The following is a 19563-nucleotide window of genomic DNA, read 5'->3' on the forward strand; positions in this document are numbered from 1 at the left end:
AGAAAACAACAATGAATCAGAAAACACAACAACAGATCAGGGGCCTGTACCATGAAGGTAGCTGAACAAATTCAGAGTTACAGGATTAGTTTTGAGTTGACAAAACCAAACCTCTCCAGTCCGGCTTTGTTGGTACCATGATGCTGTTCATCAAGTTTCTTTGTCAACTCAGGCTTTGATCCTGAGTTTGTGGAGCGCGTGCACATGAATGTGTGACATCACTGGTGAACAGCCAATCATGGCCTTGCAATACAAAGCAAGTTTGATTTACTTCTGGCGAGAGACCAAGCGAGATTCAAAACTGAAGGTTAAAGGTTTTGCTAAAGGTTAAGAGATTGATGGATATGACTAATTTAAACGTCATATGAAATATGAAGGAGGACAAATAAAATAAATTATCTTGCTTTATCAGTGAAGTCACAAGTGAAACTCGTTAACTTAGTTTACACATTTGAAAATATATAGTGATAGAGACTCGAACATGTAAGGTCAGATTTTTTATTTTTTAAATAGTGCAATCTTTTGATCTGTATCTTATCTGTATACATTACTATTTAAAATAAACGATTTATAATAACTGTTAAAGTAAAATTGCTTGTGTGTAAAATATAAATAATAATATTATTCACAATAATTATATAAATCATAAAAAAAGACTCAGTAATTATCTTTTTTTTTTTTTCAGCATTAGTGACCTTTAATTTGGAGCAAGATAAACTGGAGTGACTGTGTCAGACATGTGTCCCTTCTCTCACATTTGATTAGTCCAGCTTCAGTTTGAGATCTATAACCCAGAACATAGCCTGCCCCGGAGCAGGTTAGCTGTGGAGTGTAAGTTACTTTGGCAATAAACGCAGCTAAAAGCCAAGCCACTTACATGGTACCTAAAACCCAGGATTGATGCAAACTAACCTGAAACTTACCTGGCCAGCCAGCTAATCCAGCTTCATGGTACAGGCCCCAGAAAACACAACAACAGATCAGAAAACAACAACGAATCAGAAAACAGAACAACGAATCAGAAAACACAACAACAGATCAGAAAACAACAACGAATCAGAAAACACAACAACAGATCAGAAAACAGACCAACAAATCAAAAAACACAACAACAGATCAGAAAACAGACCAACAAATCAAAAAACACAACAACAGATCAGAAAACAGTACAACGAATCAGAAAACAGAACAACGAATCAGAAAACACAACACTAAATCAAAAACACAACAACGAATCAGAAAACAACAACAAATCAGAAAACAGACCAACGAATCAGAAAACACAACAACGAATCAGAAAACAGAACAACGAATCAGAAAACACAACACTAAATAAAAAAACACAACACTAAATCAAAAACACAACAACGAATCAGAAAACAGAACAACGAATCAGAAGGCACAACAACAGATCAGAAAACAAAACAACAGATCAGAAAACAACAACAAATCAGAAAACAGAGCAATGAATCAGAAAACACAACAACAGATCAGAAAACAGAACAACGAATCAGAAAACAACAACGAATCAGAAAACACAACAACAGATCAGAAAACAGAACAACGAATCAGAAAACACAACAACAGATCAGAAAACACAACAACAGATCAGAAAACAGAACAACGAATCAGAAAACACAACACTAAATCAAAAACACAACACTAAATCAAAAACACAACAACGAATCAGAAAACACAACACTAAATCAAAAACACAACAACGAATCAGAAAACACAACACTAAATCAAAAACACAACAACGAATCAGAAAACACAACGAATCAGAAAACAACAACGAATCAGAAAACACAACAACAGATCAGAAAACAACAACAAATCAGAAAACAGAACAACGAATCAGAAAACACAACAACAGATCAGAAAACAGTACAACGAATCAGAAAACACAACACTAAATCAAAAACACAACAACGAATCAGAAAACACAACACTAAATCAAAAACACAACAACGAATCAGAAAACACAACACTAAATCAAAAACACAACACTAAATCAAAAACACGACAACGAATCAGAAAACACAACAACGAATCAGGAAACACAACACTAAATCAAAAACACAACACTAAATCAAAAACACAACAACGAATCAGAAAACACAACAATGAATCAGGAAACACAACAACGAATCAGAAAACACAACAACAAATCAGAAAACACAACAGCGAATCAGGAAACACAACAACGAATCAGAAAACACAACAACAAATCAGAAAACACAACAGCGAATCAGAAAACACAACAGCGAATCAGAAAGCACAATTAATCAGCTAAAAGAAACAGAACAATGCATCAGAAAACAACTATAAATCAGAAGAGAAACAATCAATCAAATAACACAACAAATCAGAAACCATAACAAAAAATCTGAAAATAAGCATGACATATAATTTATCATTGTCTTCAAATATGGCTGTTATCATATACTCATACGTTTAGCCATAGTATTCCAACTATTATTTTTCATTATATTTCTCATTGCATTTAATTTCCCAAACTACTCTCATTCTATTGCAAAAACACAAACAGAAAGGCTGCAAAAAGATGAGCGTGGAGATTACAGTACAATAGCTGCTCAAAACCACACGCTCGTTTATTGAACGCACAAGAATGTAAACACACTGTGGTTTAATTGCATCATTTACAATAAGTAACCAAGTTGCCTGTGGAATTGTGTTTTAAACAATTACGAAACATTATCTTTGGTTTATTGCGTAATTTACGTGCACTGACGAGCAGAAGTGAAGTGAAATAAACAGAGATCTGCGCAGCATGTAAACAGAGCAGAGCTTTCTGTTTCAGTGTCAGTGCTTACACTTCTTTAGATTTTATGCCACAATACACAAATTCATTAGAGCTTCCAATCATCTGTGCGGTTTGAGATAATAAGCCAGACTCTGCTTCACAAAAACACTCTATATTGTGATGGTCTCAGTGGAACATTTAACTACAACAATTACTGGAATTCAGTAAGTGTTTCAGCATGAAATTAAGTATATTTTTAAGTTAATGTAAGTAATTACACTTCAAAGCCTTGGGCTGAGGAGCACGAATATTTGTGTGGTTTCTGCACTTCAGAAAATGTTTAAATCTACTTTTTGGGTTAATTATCTTACAGCAGTGGTGACAAAATGCCTTTTAATGTTTTATTCCACCAGGGACCAAGGGGTCTGAAGGGTGATACCGGGGTCCCAGGGGTCCAGGGGTCTCCAGGATTAAAGGTAAGTTCATTGTAGATGTGTATGTAGTGCAGGGGCCTGTGTGTTAAGAACTTTGAACTCAACTAGCAGTTAGCCAAGGGGTAAGAAGTCTTATTTTTTTATTTATTTAAATTATACCAAGCTACATTTGTATGTAACTGATAAAAGAAAAAAGAAAAACATCAGATGACCAACTTTTAAGACAAGTCTAAGCATTGTATGCAGTTGGCCACAGTTGTGAAAGAGTGTGTATGTGTGTGTGTGTGTGTGTGTGTGTTTGTGTTTCAAACAGCTGCAGAGGCTTGTGTGTGCATCATATTCTGATTTCACACATTATCATCAGAAGTTTTTGATGTTGCTGAATATGAATGCGAGTGTGTTTTTAATTCTGCTGTGTGTGTTTGGCATGAATTGCTGCTGTAGGGTCAGAAAGGCGAGCCGGGGATTGTGTCTGGAGTTCATGCACCGCAGGGACCCAAAGGACTGAAGGTCACCCATGACTTTAACCTAAAGACTATAGAATATCCAAGACGTGTCCCTCTATATTTGTGTACAGTTTTGAATGGGGAAAAATGCAATGCTTAATATGTTGAAGGAAGCCCCGCCTTCTGAGTAAAAGAGCCAATCACTAATCAGTAAAGTCAGCGCATCACTGCAGCTGCCAGAAGTCCTGGTTTAGGACAGATCTACTGTCTGATCTAGCTTGATAATGAGATTATTTTTAACACTGTCTGAGTATAAGGAACAACATTTATGAGGCAGTTGATGTCAGATATTATTGCATTATATTGCATGACCTAGAGGCATTTCAAATATGGCCGCCGAGTGACATGACTAGTCTTAAAGGGACTTTAACTGCTGCATTACTCAAGACCAAACCTTTCTGAGGCAGACGGGATTTATCTGCATTGATTTGATTTGTACTTGTCACAGGGAGATTGTGGCGTTCCTGGACCTCCTGGTCAAACGGTGAGCAGCAGATGCTGTGACTTTCACTCTTATTATTATACATTATGAATGTTCCACGTGAAAGTTTAAAGGGAACATGTTTAATTAATCTCTTCAATTAATATGATAAATATATATTTTTTTTTTCATTATTCTCCATGAATTTCATTTTCTGACATTACCCCATCACATCATCCATTTTTTCTTCTAGAATACATTTTCTTAAACTTAAAGCTTTAGTCGAATATCTCAGTTTCCAACATCATCATTTTTCATCACTACAAGAAATTACAAAATCAGCCAATCAGAACACACTTGTGATATATACACCAATGTGAAGAGGACCAATGAGAGTTTACAGTGGGCGGAGCTACACAACTCACAAAACACAAGTTTTGATGCTTTTCTGCAATTCTTGAAACAGATGTTGTTACTGAATCTCTCTCTCTCTCTCTCTAATATATATATATATATATATATATATATATAAAGAGGAGAGAGATAGATTTGATTATATAGAGAGAGAGATAAGGTCATGTTGTTTATGCACTCATCAAGCCAGACCTGTTCATTCATTATATCTGGTCTAAACTCTTAATCTCTTAACTCTCTTACTATTTTACAATTCATCTGTGTTTTTCTCTTTCCGGTGTCTTTGCTGCTTCTGTTGTGAATATTTAGGGGAAGTGTTTGTGTCTCTCTGACTTCTGTCTCGTCTCATCCAGGGCCCTGTCGGACCGAAGGGAGAGTTTGGGTTTCCAGGACGACCGGTCAGTTACTTATTAAAAACATGAATGCTCAATAAACAGTTTATAATATCTGTCATTAACAGCATTAGTGGACATAACATTATATAATTACATTATAACACTTAACAAAATTAACAGTAATGATTCTGGATGTGATGCTGTGTTTCTTCAGGGTCGTCCAGGAGTTAACGGCCGTAAGGGTGAGAAGGGAGATTCTGTCGGTTTACCTGTGAGTTATCTCATGTGTCCCCAAAAAACTATATATGAAAAAAACTTTATCAGAAAAAAAGTGAGCGTTCATACTTTCAGCAATTTCTACGGTTTTGGTTATGAAAGTATTTTTCAAATTCATCGCTCATAATTTTTCACAGTTTTAACTGCACATATTTTAAAATGGAATGTCACAGATTACTACAGTACGCGAACGTTTTAATACATTATTGCTTAATATGTGTGTGAAGTGGCACTTCAGTAAGTAACTAGAAAAATAAACTAGACTGTTGAGCTCTCTGTTTCTCACACCTGTTCATGCCTTTTCCAAAAACATGGGACTTGCTGTAAAGTTCACCCGCAGTTCATCTGAGATCAGGATCAGTTTGTTTCTTCATCAGGTTTGTAGAAATGTGTCACTGCATCAGTGTCTCATCAATGGATGCTCTGCGGTGAATGGGTGCCGTCAGAATGAGAGTCCAAACAGCTGATAAAAACATCCCAATAATCCACAGCACTCCAGTCCATCAGTGAACATCTGGAGAAGACAAAAGATGAAACACATCCAGCATTAAGATGATTTTAACTCAAATACATTGAGTCTATAATCCATAATAAACATATCCATAAAAACATATTTTGCCCAGAAGCAACAGTGTGATGAAATGATGAGATGGATTCAATAGCAAGTAAGAGAGTTTTATTAATAAATGTGAAACAGGGATGATGATGATGATGATGATGATGAAAACAAGGAAGCCAAAACTCATTGACACAGGGACGCTGTGGTACAGCCCAGTCCGGTGTGAAGATCCGGTGGGGGGTGAGTGAAGACAAACGACAAACAGGAAGTTGACGGCGGTGATAGTCTGGGAGATGAAGATGACGAGAGGGCAGACGTGCAGGACAAACAGACAGGCAGCGAGGAAACTCAACAAGCGGGAAACAGAACAGACATCCAAACAACGATCTGACAAGAGACAAGGAGAAAACAGAGAGACTAAATAGTCAGCGCAGATCCTCTTTATCTGGCGTACTGATTAGTCCTGATTGAGCTGATGGGCCCAGTGATCGGCGGCTCCACCCACATCTACACAAACACAGACAAGAGAGAGAGACAGCGAATTCATGAACCGTGACAAACAGTTGTTGGACTGGAGTGGTGTGGCTACCTTTCTGAAAATCTGATGAAGAAACAAACTCATGGCCTGAGGATGAGAACATTTACAGAGGGGGAGACACTGCAGACAAAAACAAGTTTAGTTTTTTATAATTGTTTTATTTTTATTTTTATTTTAAGACTAGTGGAAATTATAATACATATTTTTATAGCCCATCTTCTCTAAATGAGTGTTTCTTCTACTCTGAGCCATACATCTCCACTTTAGCAGCTCTCACACACATCTCTTGTTCCTATCTGTGAGGGATTGTTCAAACATAAATTGCTTGATTACATACATTTTGTTCCCTAAAATGAATTATGAAAAAATTTACATTCCAAGACTCTCTGTGAAAACATTTGAGAGAAATATGTGAAAAAGTGTGAGCAGGTGTTTAGAAGCAGTTTTCTGTCTGGTGAGTAAGAAGTCTTTCTGCTGTAGATGTTGAGTTGATGATATTAATGGTGTGTGTGTTGTGTTTGTGTGTAGGGTGTTCCGGGGCCCCCGGGGCCTCCAGGACGAGCGGGACCCTTCAGCTGTCCGACAGCAGTGAGTCTGTCTCTGTCTCATTTCTGTCTCGTCTCTGTCTCTGTCTCTGTCTCGTCTCTGTCTCTGTCTCTGTCTCTGTCTCTGTCGGTCTCTGTATCTGTCTCTGTCTCTGTCTCTGTCTGTGTCTCTGTCTCTGTCTCTGTCTCTGTCTGTGTCTCTGTCTCTGTCTCTGTCTCTGTCTCTGTCTCTGTATCTGTCTCGTCTCTGTCTCTGTATCTGTCTCTGTCTCTGTCTCGTCTCTGTATCTGTATCTGTATCTGTATCTGTATCTGTCTCTGTCTCTGTCGGTCTCTGTATCTGTCTCTGTCTCTGTCTCTGTCTGTGTCTCTGTCTCTGTCTCTGTCTCTGTCTCTGTCTCTGTCTCTGTATCTGTATCTGTCTCTGTCTCTGTCGGTCTCTGTATCTGTCTCTGTCTCTGTCTCTGTCTGTGTCTCTGTCTCTGTCTCTGTCTCTGTCTCTGTCTCTGTCTCTGTATCTGTCTCTGTCTCGTCTCTGTCTCTGTATCTGTCTCTGTCTCTGTCTCGTCTCTGTATCTGTATCTGTATCTGTATCTGTATCTGTCTCTGTCTCTGTCGGTCTCTGTATCTGTCTCTGTCTCTGTCTCTGTCTGTGTCTCTGTCTCTGTCTCTGTCTCTGTCTCTGTCTCTGTCTCTGTATCTGTCTCTGTCTCTGTCTCTGTCTGTGTCTCTGTCTCTGTCTCTGTCTCTGTCTCTGTCTGTGTCTCTGTCTCTGTCTCTGTCTCTGTCTCTGTCTCTGTATCTGTCTCGTCTCTGTCTCTGTATCTGTCTCTGTCTCTGTCTCGTCTCTGTATCTGTATCTGTATCTGTATCTGTATCTGTCTCTGTCTCTGTCGGTCTCTGTATCTGTCTCTGTCTCTGTCTCTGTCTGTGTCTCTGTCTCTGTCTCTGTCTCTGTCTCTGTCTCTGTCTCTGTATCTGTATCTGTCTCTGTCTCTGTCGGTCTCTGTATCTGTCTCTGTCTCTGTCTCTGTCTGTGTCTCTGTCTCTGTCTCTGTCTCTGTCTCTGTCTCTGTCTCTGTCTCTGTATCTGTCTCTGTCTCGTCTCTGTCTCTGTATCTGTCTCTGTCTCTGTCTCGTCTCTGTATCTGTATCTGTATCTGTATCTGTATCTGTCTCTGTCTCTGTCTCTGTCTCGTCTCTGTCTCTGTCTCTGTCTCTGTCTCTAACACACAGGAGCTGTTGCTCAGTCTTACTTTCCCTCATGTGTCCCTAGACCGTGTTTCCAGTCCCTCCTCGACCCGGCTGTAAAACACCTGTGAGTGATCATCATCATCATCTTCATCCTCTTTACACTCACTCTAACTCTGCCCAAAGTAATTTTATTATTATTATTAGTAGTAGTAGTAGTAGTAGTAGTAGTAGTATTAGCATTAGTATTATTATTAATAAATATCAAATATTACATTTATTTACTTTTTTAAATTTAGCATTTGAATATTATATAGAAATGTTTTGATCATATTTTATAATATAATTTCATAATATTAATACCCCCCCCCCCCCCATTAATGTAGCAGCTACAGTTCACTCTGGAGAGGTTATGCACAACTTTTAATGTGAAAAATGACACTTCCCCTTTAACCCATCAAGTGTAAAGCACATTGTATTTTACATGAACTTAATGGATGTCAAGTGGCAAATATTTGATTTCATACATCATTATGTTTATTAGATCATGCTCCCTTCATCTGTGGCTGAGGTCCTTCAGGTGGAGATGACTGAATGTTGTCGTATTGGAGATGTGTTTATGGACTGATACGGCTCATAAACAGTACATTTATAGTTTTGATGTATAGTGTATCTCTCAGCTGTATATTGAGACACACAGAGAGTCAAGGACAGTGATTTCATCGTGAACACATGTTATGTTTGAATAGTGATGCATGCTGTGGATTATTATCTGAAACAAGCTCATCATGCACCTGTGAGCTCGGATCACTCTGTAATAAAACATATGAAGGATGGGGAGCTGTGCATATCCCAGCATTCAGTGCAGATGGTCTATAATCCACACAGACATCTCTGTGGTGCTCAGTTCTGCGTGCTGCATGTCACACAGACGGAAGGATGATCTGATCACGGTGCCGGTGTGAGACTAAAACTATCTCTGCTTTGACTGAAGAAGCGTGGCCTGATGTTTGCTTTCCTTCTTGTATTTTTACAGCGCTCTATTTTATTCCTGAAAGAAAGAGTTTTAGATGTTGTGCAATAACAATAACCTGAGCTTCATCTCACAAAGAACACAGCTGGCTTTTCATCAGAACATGACAGACTCTTCCATATTCATCCAGCGTTTGTTTTCACATCCAGATGTTGAATGAACACTAGTTCTGTTAACTAACACATACTGGTCTTTCTTTGCTTTTCTTCAGGTAACCAGTGGTTCTACACAAGGTGAGTTTAAGAGTTGTTTTCTTATTATCATATGCTACTGTTTAAAAGTTAGTACGAAATTTAAACTTTTATTTATCAAGGATGCATTAAATTGATCAAAAGTGCCAGTAAAGACATTTATAATGTTACAGAAGATTTGTTTCAAATAAATAGTTTAACTAGTTAACTTTCTGTTCATCTGTGAATCCTGAAAAATAAATGTATCACAGTTTCCATAAAAATATTTAATGTGTTCAACATTGATAATAATCAGAAATGTTTCTTGAGCAGTAAATCATCATATTATTCTGATTTCTGAAGATCATGTGACACTGAAGACTGGAGGAATGATGCTGAAAATACAGCGGAGCATCACAGAAATACATTACACTTTAACACAGATTCAGACAGAAAACAGATGATTTACATTAGAATAATATTTCATTTGAATATTTGTTTTCATTTTATTGTGTTTTTGATCAAATAAATGCAGCCTTGAGCAGAAGAGACTTCATTAAAAACATTTTGCCGACCCCAAAACATTGAATGGCAGTGTTTTTGACAATACAAAATAATTTTCACTTTTCGTCTCACTTTTCTTTTCTTGTTAAAACACATTCACATTAGAATCATTTCAGATTATGGTTTTGTCAGTGTTCAGTGATTTTGGCTTTTAATAATTGCATGTATATTTTGCACTTTTGTTTTGTCATAAGTAAAGGCAGACTGTATGCTTTCTGCAGTCTGCAATATTCAGAAATAACAATTATTTTTCAAATGTTATATTTGAGGTGTTGTGTTTTAGTCAGTATTGTGTGTTTGCTGGCATGTCTCTGATGGTTTGTGTTGATTGTGTGCTCCTGAGCTGTAGAGGGAGCCAGCAGGGACAGACATCTGCCTTCCTCCTCTTCCTCTGGTACACACCTGATCAATCACATCACAGCAGTAAGAGTTCCCTCGAGCAGCTGTTCTTCTGTGTCTCTGATGCTCTGATCTGTTCTCTCACAGGACACACGCTGGGAAACAAAGTCACGGTGAGTGAGATCTGAGACGTTCTCTCACAGATACTGAGAGACAGAGATAGAGCAGATCTGAGGTGATGTGTGTGTGACCGTCAGACTGACCCGGGATCCAGAGGAGAGACCGGAGAAACTGGGATGAGTGGGAGACCCGGTTCAGCAGTGAGTGACACACACACACACAGACACACGCGCACACACACACACACACACACACACACACACACACACACACACACACATATTTTTTTATTAATGGATGAACTGTTTCTTTAATTTGACCAGGTCAGGTGGTCAGGAACAGTCCAGAAGGAGGGTCTCCACACACAGTGCTGTGAAATGTCTAATAATGTTGGTTTGTCAGCAGGGGGCTAAAGGAGAATCTATCACCGGACCCCCTGGTCATCCAGGACCACGAGGACCCCCCGGTGCACCAGGTTTTGGGAGAATCGGTGTGGCTGGACCACCAGGACCACCAGGACCTCCCGGACCTCCTGGACCTCCTGGACAACTCAGACCTGGTGAGAAGTCTTGTATTCTCCCTCATGTTCAGCCCAGTGTGGGTCACTGGAGGTCAGGAGGTTCTGGAGTGTGTTAGAGTGAACGCTCCCCACAGATCTTCATCTGAGCGTGATGAAGGCAAACACTTCTGCTGCTCTCTCACTGTGATATGAGTAGACGCTCAGAGTTGATGTTGTTTCAGGTGTGATGATCCCTGGCCCTCCTGGACCCCCCGGGCCCCCGGGACGAGCCGCTGAGGCCTCCAGCGCCGTGAGTCAAACACAACACTCACAGTCTGATCAATCACTCCGTCATGTGCTTTCATGCAGCTCTGCTCGAGTGAGACCTGAGATCTTCACAGCAGTACATCAGCTCTGTTTCCTGATGCTCACAGCTGGAGAACTGAGCTTCATTCAGAAAGAAAACCCAACCCAGCTTTACTCTCATGATGCATTCAGGTCCACTTTGACCCGGAAGAGATGCATCGTAGTTTAGTAAGGGAATAAAACATTGCAAATGCTTTAAGATCCTCCAAATACACATCATTCATTCATTCATCTATTCATTCATTCTTCATGAATGAATTATTTTAAAATAAAAAAAATATTTTACAAATATTTGAATAAAAATAATATCTATGTTTTTTTTTTAGAAATAAATATGTAGATTTTATAAATGTGGACTATTGTAAACAATCATGAGGTATTCATTAGAAGGATGTAATTAAACTTAATTTAATCCAATGGGGTTATTATTGATGACTCTACGATATTGATGTATTTATATTTAGGATAGGTAAAAGTTATTGTTATTGGGAGTGTTTAAATGTGTGATTTGATTTATTTTTAATGAATAAAAAAAGTGGTAAATGTGGTAATAACTCTTAGGAGGTTAGGAGGTTTAAGACATAATATCAGTTAACGTTGTTCCTCAATTCCACTGGGTGAAGGTTAGTGACGCAGATGTTTCTATATAGGGTCTGTCATATATATATATATATATATATATATATATATATATATATATATATATATATATATATATATATATATATAATGTACTGTTGAGCAGCAGAACATGCTTCATACAGCTCTGATCTGTGATCAATAACCTGTACAAATTCACTCATTTACAATGATGTTCACCATAGTTCACCAACAGTGAACATGTCACTTACAGAGCACCATAAGCATCTAAATATGTTATACCTTACATATCATTTTGTGTTCCATGGACGAACGAAACCTATGTTTGTATTTGAGTGTATGAATGTTGTCCTGCAGGTCAGGAAGTATGTGAGTGTGCAGGCCATGAGCCAGCAGTCGTCTGCGGTCGAGCGCGGGACGCTGTCTTTCGTTACAGACTCTAGTAAACTCTATATAAAGGTTCCAGGAGGCTGGAGAGAGGTTCAGGTAACTCTCCAGATCAGATCAGATCAGTCCTCATACTCTTCATATTTCACAACTAATGAGGTGTTGTTCCTCAGCTCGGCGGGATGATTGAGATGTACCCCGTCCTCTCACAGGATGATGTAAGGACTGCATGTTTACATCTTATCCAGCACATTATATTGTCTTCATATGGAAACTGTGAGTCATTTACAGCGAGACTGTTTGTGTTTCTGTGTTGATCTGCAGGCTGAGCCCCTGATCCTGAGCCCACCGCTCCGTCACACACCCAGAACACACACCAGAAGCACGGTAAGCCTGTGTGTGTGTGAGTGTGAGTGTGAGTGTGTGTGTGCGTGCGCGTGAGTGTGTGTGTGTGTGTGTGTGTGCGAGTGTGTGAGTGTGTGTGTGTGTGAGTGTGAGTGTGTGTGTGTGCGTGTGCGTGTGTGTGTGGAAGAAATGCTTTTACACAGCAGTAAAGGAGCTGAGGTGAATGAGCGCTGGAGTCATTTACTCTGGCTGTGATGCATCTTTACCAGAGGCGTAGCTCCACGTTTGATTTGCTCTGTCAAACTTTGTGTAACCCCTCTCTCCCGGGTCCTCTCTGACGCTCGAACCCGGGTCTCCAGCATGGGAGGCGGACGCACTAACAAGGAGGCTAAATGGCTACAGCCACTAGCGTCTGTCGCTAGTGCGTCTCTTGAGATCAGAGAGTGAGGTTTACCAACACAGCACTACTCACTGGCTTCCGTTACACTCACCCCCCAAACCTCACTCCCATCCGGGTCACGGCACCAATGCAACCCCTCTCTCCCGGGTCCTCTCTGACTGTCCTCGCACTCGCGCTGAGCAGGGCTCGAACCTGGGTCTCCAGCATGGGAGGACGCACTAACAAGGACGCTAAATGGCTACATACACTAGCGTCTGTCGCTAGTGCGTCTCTTGAGATCGGGGAATAGCATTTCTGTAGTAATGGTACGGTTTTATGATGATCACACAGAGCAGTAAGTGCTAGAGGTTGTCATAATAACTTGTAAATGCTGCGCTGTCTATTTTTGCTGCACCAGTAATTAACACTATAATCAAATAGAATGCACTATAAACATGTTTACCAACAGAATCACAAAAGTAGTGAATAAAGATTTCTGCTGGACTTGATTCAGTTAAACACACAGAAGCAGGCACACAAACACATTTATTAATCTTAAATCTTACTAAAAATGACTGATTAAGCAGTTTATATTCTGAATAGCTGTCAGTAGATTAATCATTTTAATCTAATTAATTACATGCAGTTTCAATTAATTGATCATATGAACTGCAAAATAAATTTGACTACAAATACCCACAGAAGATTATTTATAGCTACTTTTTGTGTTAAATGAGAAGTAGACTTTACAGATTGTAGCTTTAGAAAGATATATTTGATTCCACATAAAATGCATTCTACAAACATTTAGGCTACAACAGCTTAACATAAACCATGGATCCTAATAGAAGATAATTTTTGAAACATATATTTTTTGTTCATACGGTAAAAGTCACTTCTAACTAAAACATTTTCGTTACCAACCATCTTTAAAATATCATGTTTTATGTTCCACAAAAGAAAGGTTTGAAACAACATGATGAAACAATCAAAGTTCTACCAGAAAGATTCGGGAGATGAAGTGATGTAACGAAGCATACATTTATTGACAACTCAGCAGGCATAATTATACAATGCTTTGGCGGAAGCCTTGGTTCGTAATCCGAGGGTAGCAGACCTGCATTTCCTGCCTGAAGACGAAGGCAGGGGCGCAGCCGACCCCCCTGGAAGGTTAGGACAGGACCATCCTGGTGGTGGTGGGGAGGGTGTAGGTTGTTGTCGCGTCGGCATCTGCGAACTCAAACATGTGTAAGTACGATGTTTTATACCGAAGTATAAAGACGTGATTGGACAAAGGTAATTAGTGACGAAGTGACTGAGTCTTCCTGGCAGAACTTAGGCTAAAGCTTCCATTTTCCCCCCAGATTTTTAAAAAAAAAGTAAAATCTATTTATTTTTTATTATTTTTGGACACTTTTGCTACAATTATTGGACACTGTACACAATATTAAATATAATGTATATAATGTGTGTATATATGAGTAATATTAAAAATTCAAATCTCAAAAAATGTATATCATATAATATATCGGTGCATTTAAATTAAAATGATATTTGCTGAAAACAGTGTGGAAAATATGTTTTTTTGAGCAGTTTTAGACTAGATTATGGTGCGGTCCATCTGCTGTTGGTGAAGCTGTGTGTTTGTGAAGAGAGACACACTGTGTTTGTGTGTTTGTGAAGAGAGACACACTGTGTGTTTGTGTGTTTGTGTGTTTGTGTGTGCACGCTGGAGTGATTTTATTATTCTCACTTCCTCCGCCGATGATCATTCAGAAGCACGTCTGCCAAAGACAATAGTTCGGTTTACTAAAGAAAGAAAATCTCTCCCAAACTAATACTGCAAACTATTTGGGGAACCCTCTCATTTGAAACATTACTATATTAGAGGATATAATTAACAGCAGAGCCCAAACTACTGTTTATGTTCACATATAATACTCAGACGCAGATGAAATGTTTGACTGTAACCCAGCAGCAGCAGATTTGTTCACAGACTGACGCAGGATCAGTTTGAGAGAGTCTTCTGACAGTAGTGAATGTGGATGTGTGTGTGAGCTTACACTGTGCTTCTGTGTGTGTGTGTGTGTGTGTCTCAGCTCAGGTTAGTGGCTCTCAACACACCGCTGACGGGAAACCTGGGCTCCATCCACTCGGTCAATAAACTGTGCCGGACTCAAGCTCAAGCCATGGGCATCAGAGACGACTACCAGGCCTTCCTCTCACACCACCTACAGGACCTGATTGACACCGTGCAGCCCATGTACCGAGCAAACATGCCGATCGTCAACCTGAGGGTAAAGCAGCTTTCTGTCATTCTCACGAATAATTTAATAAATCATGAATGCTGTGACATTTCTTTGTAAAGGAAAGACGTTTGTGTTTTATTTAAGGCCTGTGTTCAGCTATAGTGAATAAAGTGAGTGTTGTGAGACATTTGTGACCTACCTGGAGCACAAACCAGTCTTAAGGGTCCATTTATCTTCTTTATTGAGATGTATACATCATCTGAAGATGAATAAATGATCTCTCCAGTGATGTGTGGTTTGTTCGGAGGACAATATCTGTCTGATATACAACTATTATAAATCTGGAATCTGAGGGAGCAAAAAAATCTGAATATTGAGAAAATCATCTTTAAAGTTGTTCAGATGAAGTTCTTAGCAATACATATTACTAATCAATAATGTAGTTTTGATATATTTACGGTAGAACATTTACTAAATATCTTCATGAAAATGATCTTTACTTAATATCCTCATGATTTTTTGCATAAAGAGAAAAGTATAATTTTGACCCATTCAATATAATGTTGCTTATTTCTACAAATATACGTCTGTGACACTGATGACTGCTTCTGTGCTGCAGGACACTGATGTGTTTTGTTCTTGATGTGAATAGGGCTTAAAGGGATAGTTCACCCAAAATATCAAATCATTTAGTCTTCCTCATGCTGTCCCAAAGCACTCTTTCTTGAACACGGTGTGCTGTATGTTTGATTTACTGATAACCTTCCTCTCTAGTGAGCTGGAAACCCTGCTTCGAGTCGAGAACTGGATCATTTCAGTTTAGAAACAAATCATTGTTTTGTGCAGCAGATCAAATGATTCACTGAACACGTGAAAGATTTGATTTGTTTTAATGAAGCAGTCATGAACTCAAGAAGAGCAAAGGAGGATGTCAAGATTTCAGTCAGAAGAAACTTACACTATTGTTCAAAAGTTATTAAGACATTAACACTTTTATTCATCAAAAATGCATTAAATTGATCAGAAGTGACAGTAAAGACATTTATGTTACAACAGATTTTCATTTCAAATAAATGCTGTTCTTTTGAACTTTCTGTTCATCTGTGAATCCTGAAAAATAAAATACATCACCGTTTTCACAGAAATATTGAGCAGCTGTGTTCAACATTGATAATAATCAGAAATGTTTCTTGAGCAGTAAATCATCATATTATTCTGATTTCTGAAGATCATGTGACACTGAAGACTGGAGGAATGATGCTGAAAATACAGCGGAGCATCACAGAAATACATTACACTTTAACACAGATTCACACAGAAAACTGATGATTTACTCTAGAATAATATTTCACTATTTGTGCTATAGTTTTGATCAAATAAATGCAGCCTTGAGCGGAAGAGACTTCATTCAGAAACATCCCAAAATATATCCAAGCCCAAACTTGTGAACACTAGTGCATGTATTGATCTGCACACTAAGCTGTTAAATCATTCTGTTATTGTGTGTTTGGAAGCTTTAAAGCCTCAGTTGTGAGTGTTGTGAAGAGTCTGGTGTTAGTGAAGGGCTGTAATCAGAGTCTGATGTGTTCAGGGTGAAGTCCTGTTCAGGAGCTGGCACAGCATCTTCTCCAGTCATCTCCTGCCTCCCGGCGTCCCGCTGTACTCCTTCGACGGGCGAGACGTGATGAGCGACCCCTTCTGGTGAGTCTCCTGGAGTGGTGTTATGCACGTTTTAGGCAAACAGCTGCACGTGTCTGTGTTCAGTCCTGTCTTTCTGCCTGACAAGCTCAGACTCTTGTGAAGATCTGCTCTGACCACAGTCCAGACGACTCTGGCTTTCAGATTCCTCCACCCCTGACTTCTATTTCTGGTTCTGTGTGTATGTGTATTTATACTCCAGGCCGGTAAATATATCCTGGGATGATCCGTGACAGAGGAGCAGTAATTGTGGTCAGCTAGTAGCTGTTTTTAGCTTGTTTGTGAGGTTTGTGGATGTCTCTGGCGCTTCTGTGTGAATGCAGGGAGCAGAAGAGACGTTTCACAGAGCAGCGGTGTGCCATAAAGCCTTCATACACTCTTAAAAACAAAGTGCTTCACAGTGATGCCATAGAAGAACCTTTTGTGTCTGAATGGTTCCATAAAGAACCTTTAATATCTGAAGTTCCTTTCTGTTTCACGAAAGCCTTTTTGTGGTGAAATAAGGTTCTTCAGATTATAAAAGGTAAGAGAGATGGTTCTTTAAAGAACATTTGACTGAATGGTTCTTTGTGGAACCAAAAATGGTTCTCCTGTGTCATCCCTGTGAAGAACCTTTTAAGCATCTTTATTTAAAACCTCACATCACTTGCATTTTATCATTTATCACTTTTATTATTACGGTAAAGTGTTAATTTTGACAGAATATATTGATTCAGTTATAGCCTTTTGACTAAAATGCTATTTAGTTTTAGTCGTGTTTCATTACATTGTTATTCATTGAGCATTTATCTAAAAAGACCAAACTTATGATATTTTCCTGGAGAAACCATCCATTTATCTGTTAATGTGAATGATAACAGACATAGATTTAACTGCTGTGACATATAACGTCTGTATTTATCTTAAAATTAGATCAAATTAGAAATAAGCACATGGTGTGCAAAATTTTTCTTTTAAATATTCTTAAAGAATTTTAAAATAAGTAATGTTTAAAAAAAAATACACTTGAACATCAAACTAAAATATTTCAGAAAACAAAGCATTCCACAAATAATGTTTCAATAATGTGTTATTGTGTCATTAAAGCTTTATTACGTACTGTGAACCTGATGATAATGTTCCTGTAAATGTTAAAGTTTCTGAGAGTGTTCCGTGTCTCTTGTTTTTGTCTGGAGGAACCCAGGACTGGAGCTTTGGTTCTTCAGCAGGTTTTGTGAAGCTGAATGTCAGATGTTGTGTTTGCTCCACACTGTCTCATGATGGTTCATAACTATATGATGCTTTATATCATATAGTATATCATATTTTTTTTTGGTGGTGAATTTATATGAATGAAGCAGCATTCATGTGTGTGTGTGTGTGTGTGTGTGTTCAGGCCTCAGAAGGCGCTGTGGCACGGTTCTTCAGAGAGAGGCGAGCGTCTGTCCTCTCTGAACTGTGAGTCGTGGAGAGCGGGTGACATGGCCATCACCGGTCAAGCATCGTTCCTCTACAGCGGGTTACTGAACCAGCAGACACGCAGCTGCTCCAACCGCTTCATCGTCCTGTGCATCCAGACCAGCCACGAGCATCAGACCCTGCCGCAGCTCCACAGACGCCTGCAGCACAGATCCTAAAGCCTGACGAGGAGACCGTCTCAGCCAAGCTAGCGCTCTCCAGTTTAACGTGTTCTGGCCGTTCCCAGTCATGGACTGCAGAGAGACGCTTTCTTTATCGTTTGGATGCACTGTACTTTATATATTGTATTTTTGTTGTTGATTTTCCTAAAAAAAAAAAAGTATTTGTGATCACGTCATTTATTTGTTTCTTATTCTGTTTGTATTTAAAATAATTTCTGTGTTTATTTATACAGTGACCCCACATCATTCAAAATTGAGTATGGATAAATATGTAATTTAACTTTTTGAATTAATTATGCAATTTTGTAAATTTTTGGATACTGCATTTCACTGAGATTTCAATCTACATTTACATTTACATTACACAATCTATCTAATTAAAAGTTCAGATCAGCATCAGATCACATTTTTATAGATTTTTTTAAAGCAAGACAACTGAAGCAGTGTTTGTCTTTTGAATAAATTTTTTTTCCCCAAATTTGATCTTTAAGTACTTATTTTCATATGTGACCCCGAACCGGACCACAAAACCAGTCATAAGGTTACATTTTTGGAATAAATCATCTCTCCATTTATGTGTTGTTTGTTAGGAGGACAATATTTGTCTGAGATACAACTATTTGAAAATCTGGAATCTGAGGGAGCAAAAAAATCTAAACATTGATCAAATCATTTTTAAAGTTTTTCAAATGAAGTTCTTAGCAATGCATAGTACTAATCAAAAATTAAGTTTTGATATATTTAGGGTAGGAAATGTACTAAATATCTTGATGGAACTGTCACAGAAACGCCAGGCTCCAACACCACCCAATCACAGCACACGGCATCATAGAGTACTGATCACACTCACCTGCCCCTCATCAACTTGCCAATCTCCCAGCACTCAAAAGACACACACACACACACAGTCACTGTCCGGTCTCGTTCGCAACTAGGTCAAGCCTAGCTGCTAACTTCAAGAACTAACCGTGTTCTATACTTACCTACCTCCAGCGATCTCCAGTTACCTCCTGTTCCCATCGTGTGTGTGTGTGTCATCTTCCTCCATCGTCTCAAGCCTCCACCTCTCGGATCATCACTTCTCCAAGACATCAAGACAGTTTCAGCACCCATTACTCACTCTTCACCTACAGTTTGTTTCACCATTGCTCACAGCTACCTCTGCTTGTGTCGAATAAACATCATTTCCTGCAATTCTCTGTCTCCGGT

At 38.9% G+C, this 19563-nt stretch overlaps 1 protein-coding gene across 4 annotated transcripts in view; it reads left to right on the forward strand.

The window, feature by feature from the left end:
• The window catches only part of LOC113076180 (collagen alpha-1(XVIII) chain-like), a 59549-nt gene extending 40717 nt beyond the window's left edge, over positions 1-18832 (forward strand). For 2 of the 4 annotated variants that reach the window (XM_026248840.1, XM_026248838.1), the window contains exons 24-42: positions 3181-3243; positions 3646-3711; positions 4156-4191; positions 4896-4940; positions 5092-5148; positions 6779-6838; positions 8072-8113; positions 9231-9252; positions 10103-10147; positions 10240-10265; positions 10350-10412; positions 10615-10771; positions 10954-11021; positions 12035-12163; positions 12238-12282; positions 12389-12451; positions 14888-15085; positions 16629-16738; positions 18111-18832. In XM_026248840.1, the coding sequence (XP_026104625.1) occupies positions 3181-3243; positions 3646-3711; positions 4156-4191; positions 4896-4940; positions 5092-5148; positions 6779-6838; positions 8072-8113; positions 9231-9252; positions 10103-10147; positions 10240-10265; positions 10350-10412; positions 10615-10771; positions 10954-11021; positions 12035-12163; positions 12238-12282; positions 12389-12451; positions 14888-15085; positions 16629-16738; positions 18111-18351 (1536 nt within the window). In that variant the 3' untranslated portion in view covers positions 18352-18832. Of the gene's footprint in view, positions 1-3180; positions 3244-3645; positions 3712-4155; positions 4192-4895; positions 4941-5091; positions 5149-6778; positions 6839-8071; positions 8114-9230; positions 9253-10102; positions 10148-10239; positions 10266-10349; positions 10413-10614; positions 10772-10953; positions 11022-11080; positions 11220-12034; positions 12164-12237; positions 12283-12388; positions 12452-14887; positions 15086-16628; positions 16739-18110 lie in introns of those variants that run through there. The other 2 variants (XM_026248839.1, XM_026248841.1) reach the window with 2 other exon arrangements.
• The last annotated feature ends 731 nt before the right edge of the window (positions 18833-19563 follow it).

Source organism: Carassius auratus, unplaced genomic scaffold (genome assembly GCF_003368295.1).
Source record: "Carassius auratus strain Wakin unplaced genomic scaffold, ASM336829v1 scaf_tig00019252, whole genome shotgun sequence".
Classification (NCBI taxonomy): Eukaryota; Metazoa; Chordata; class Actinopteri; order Cypriniformes; family Cyprinidae; genus Carassius; species Carassius auratus.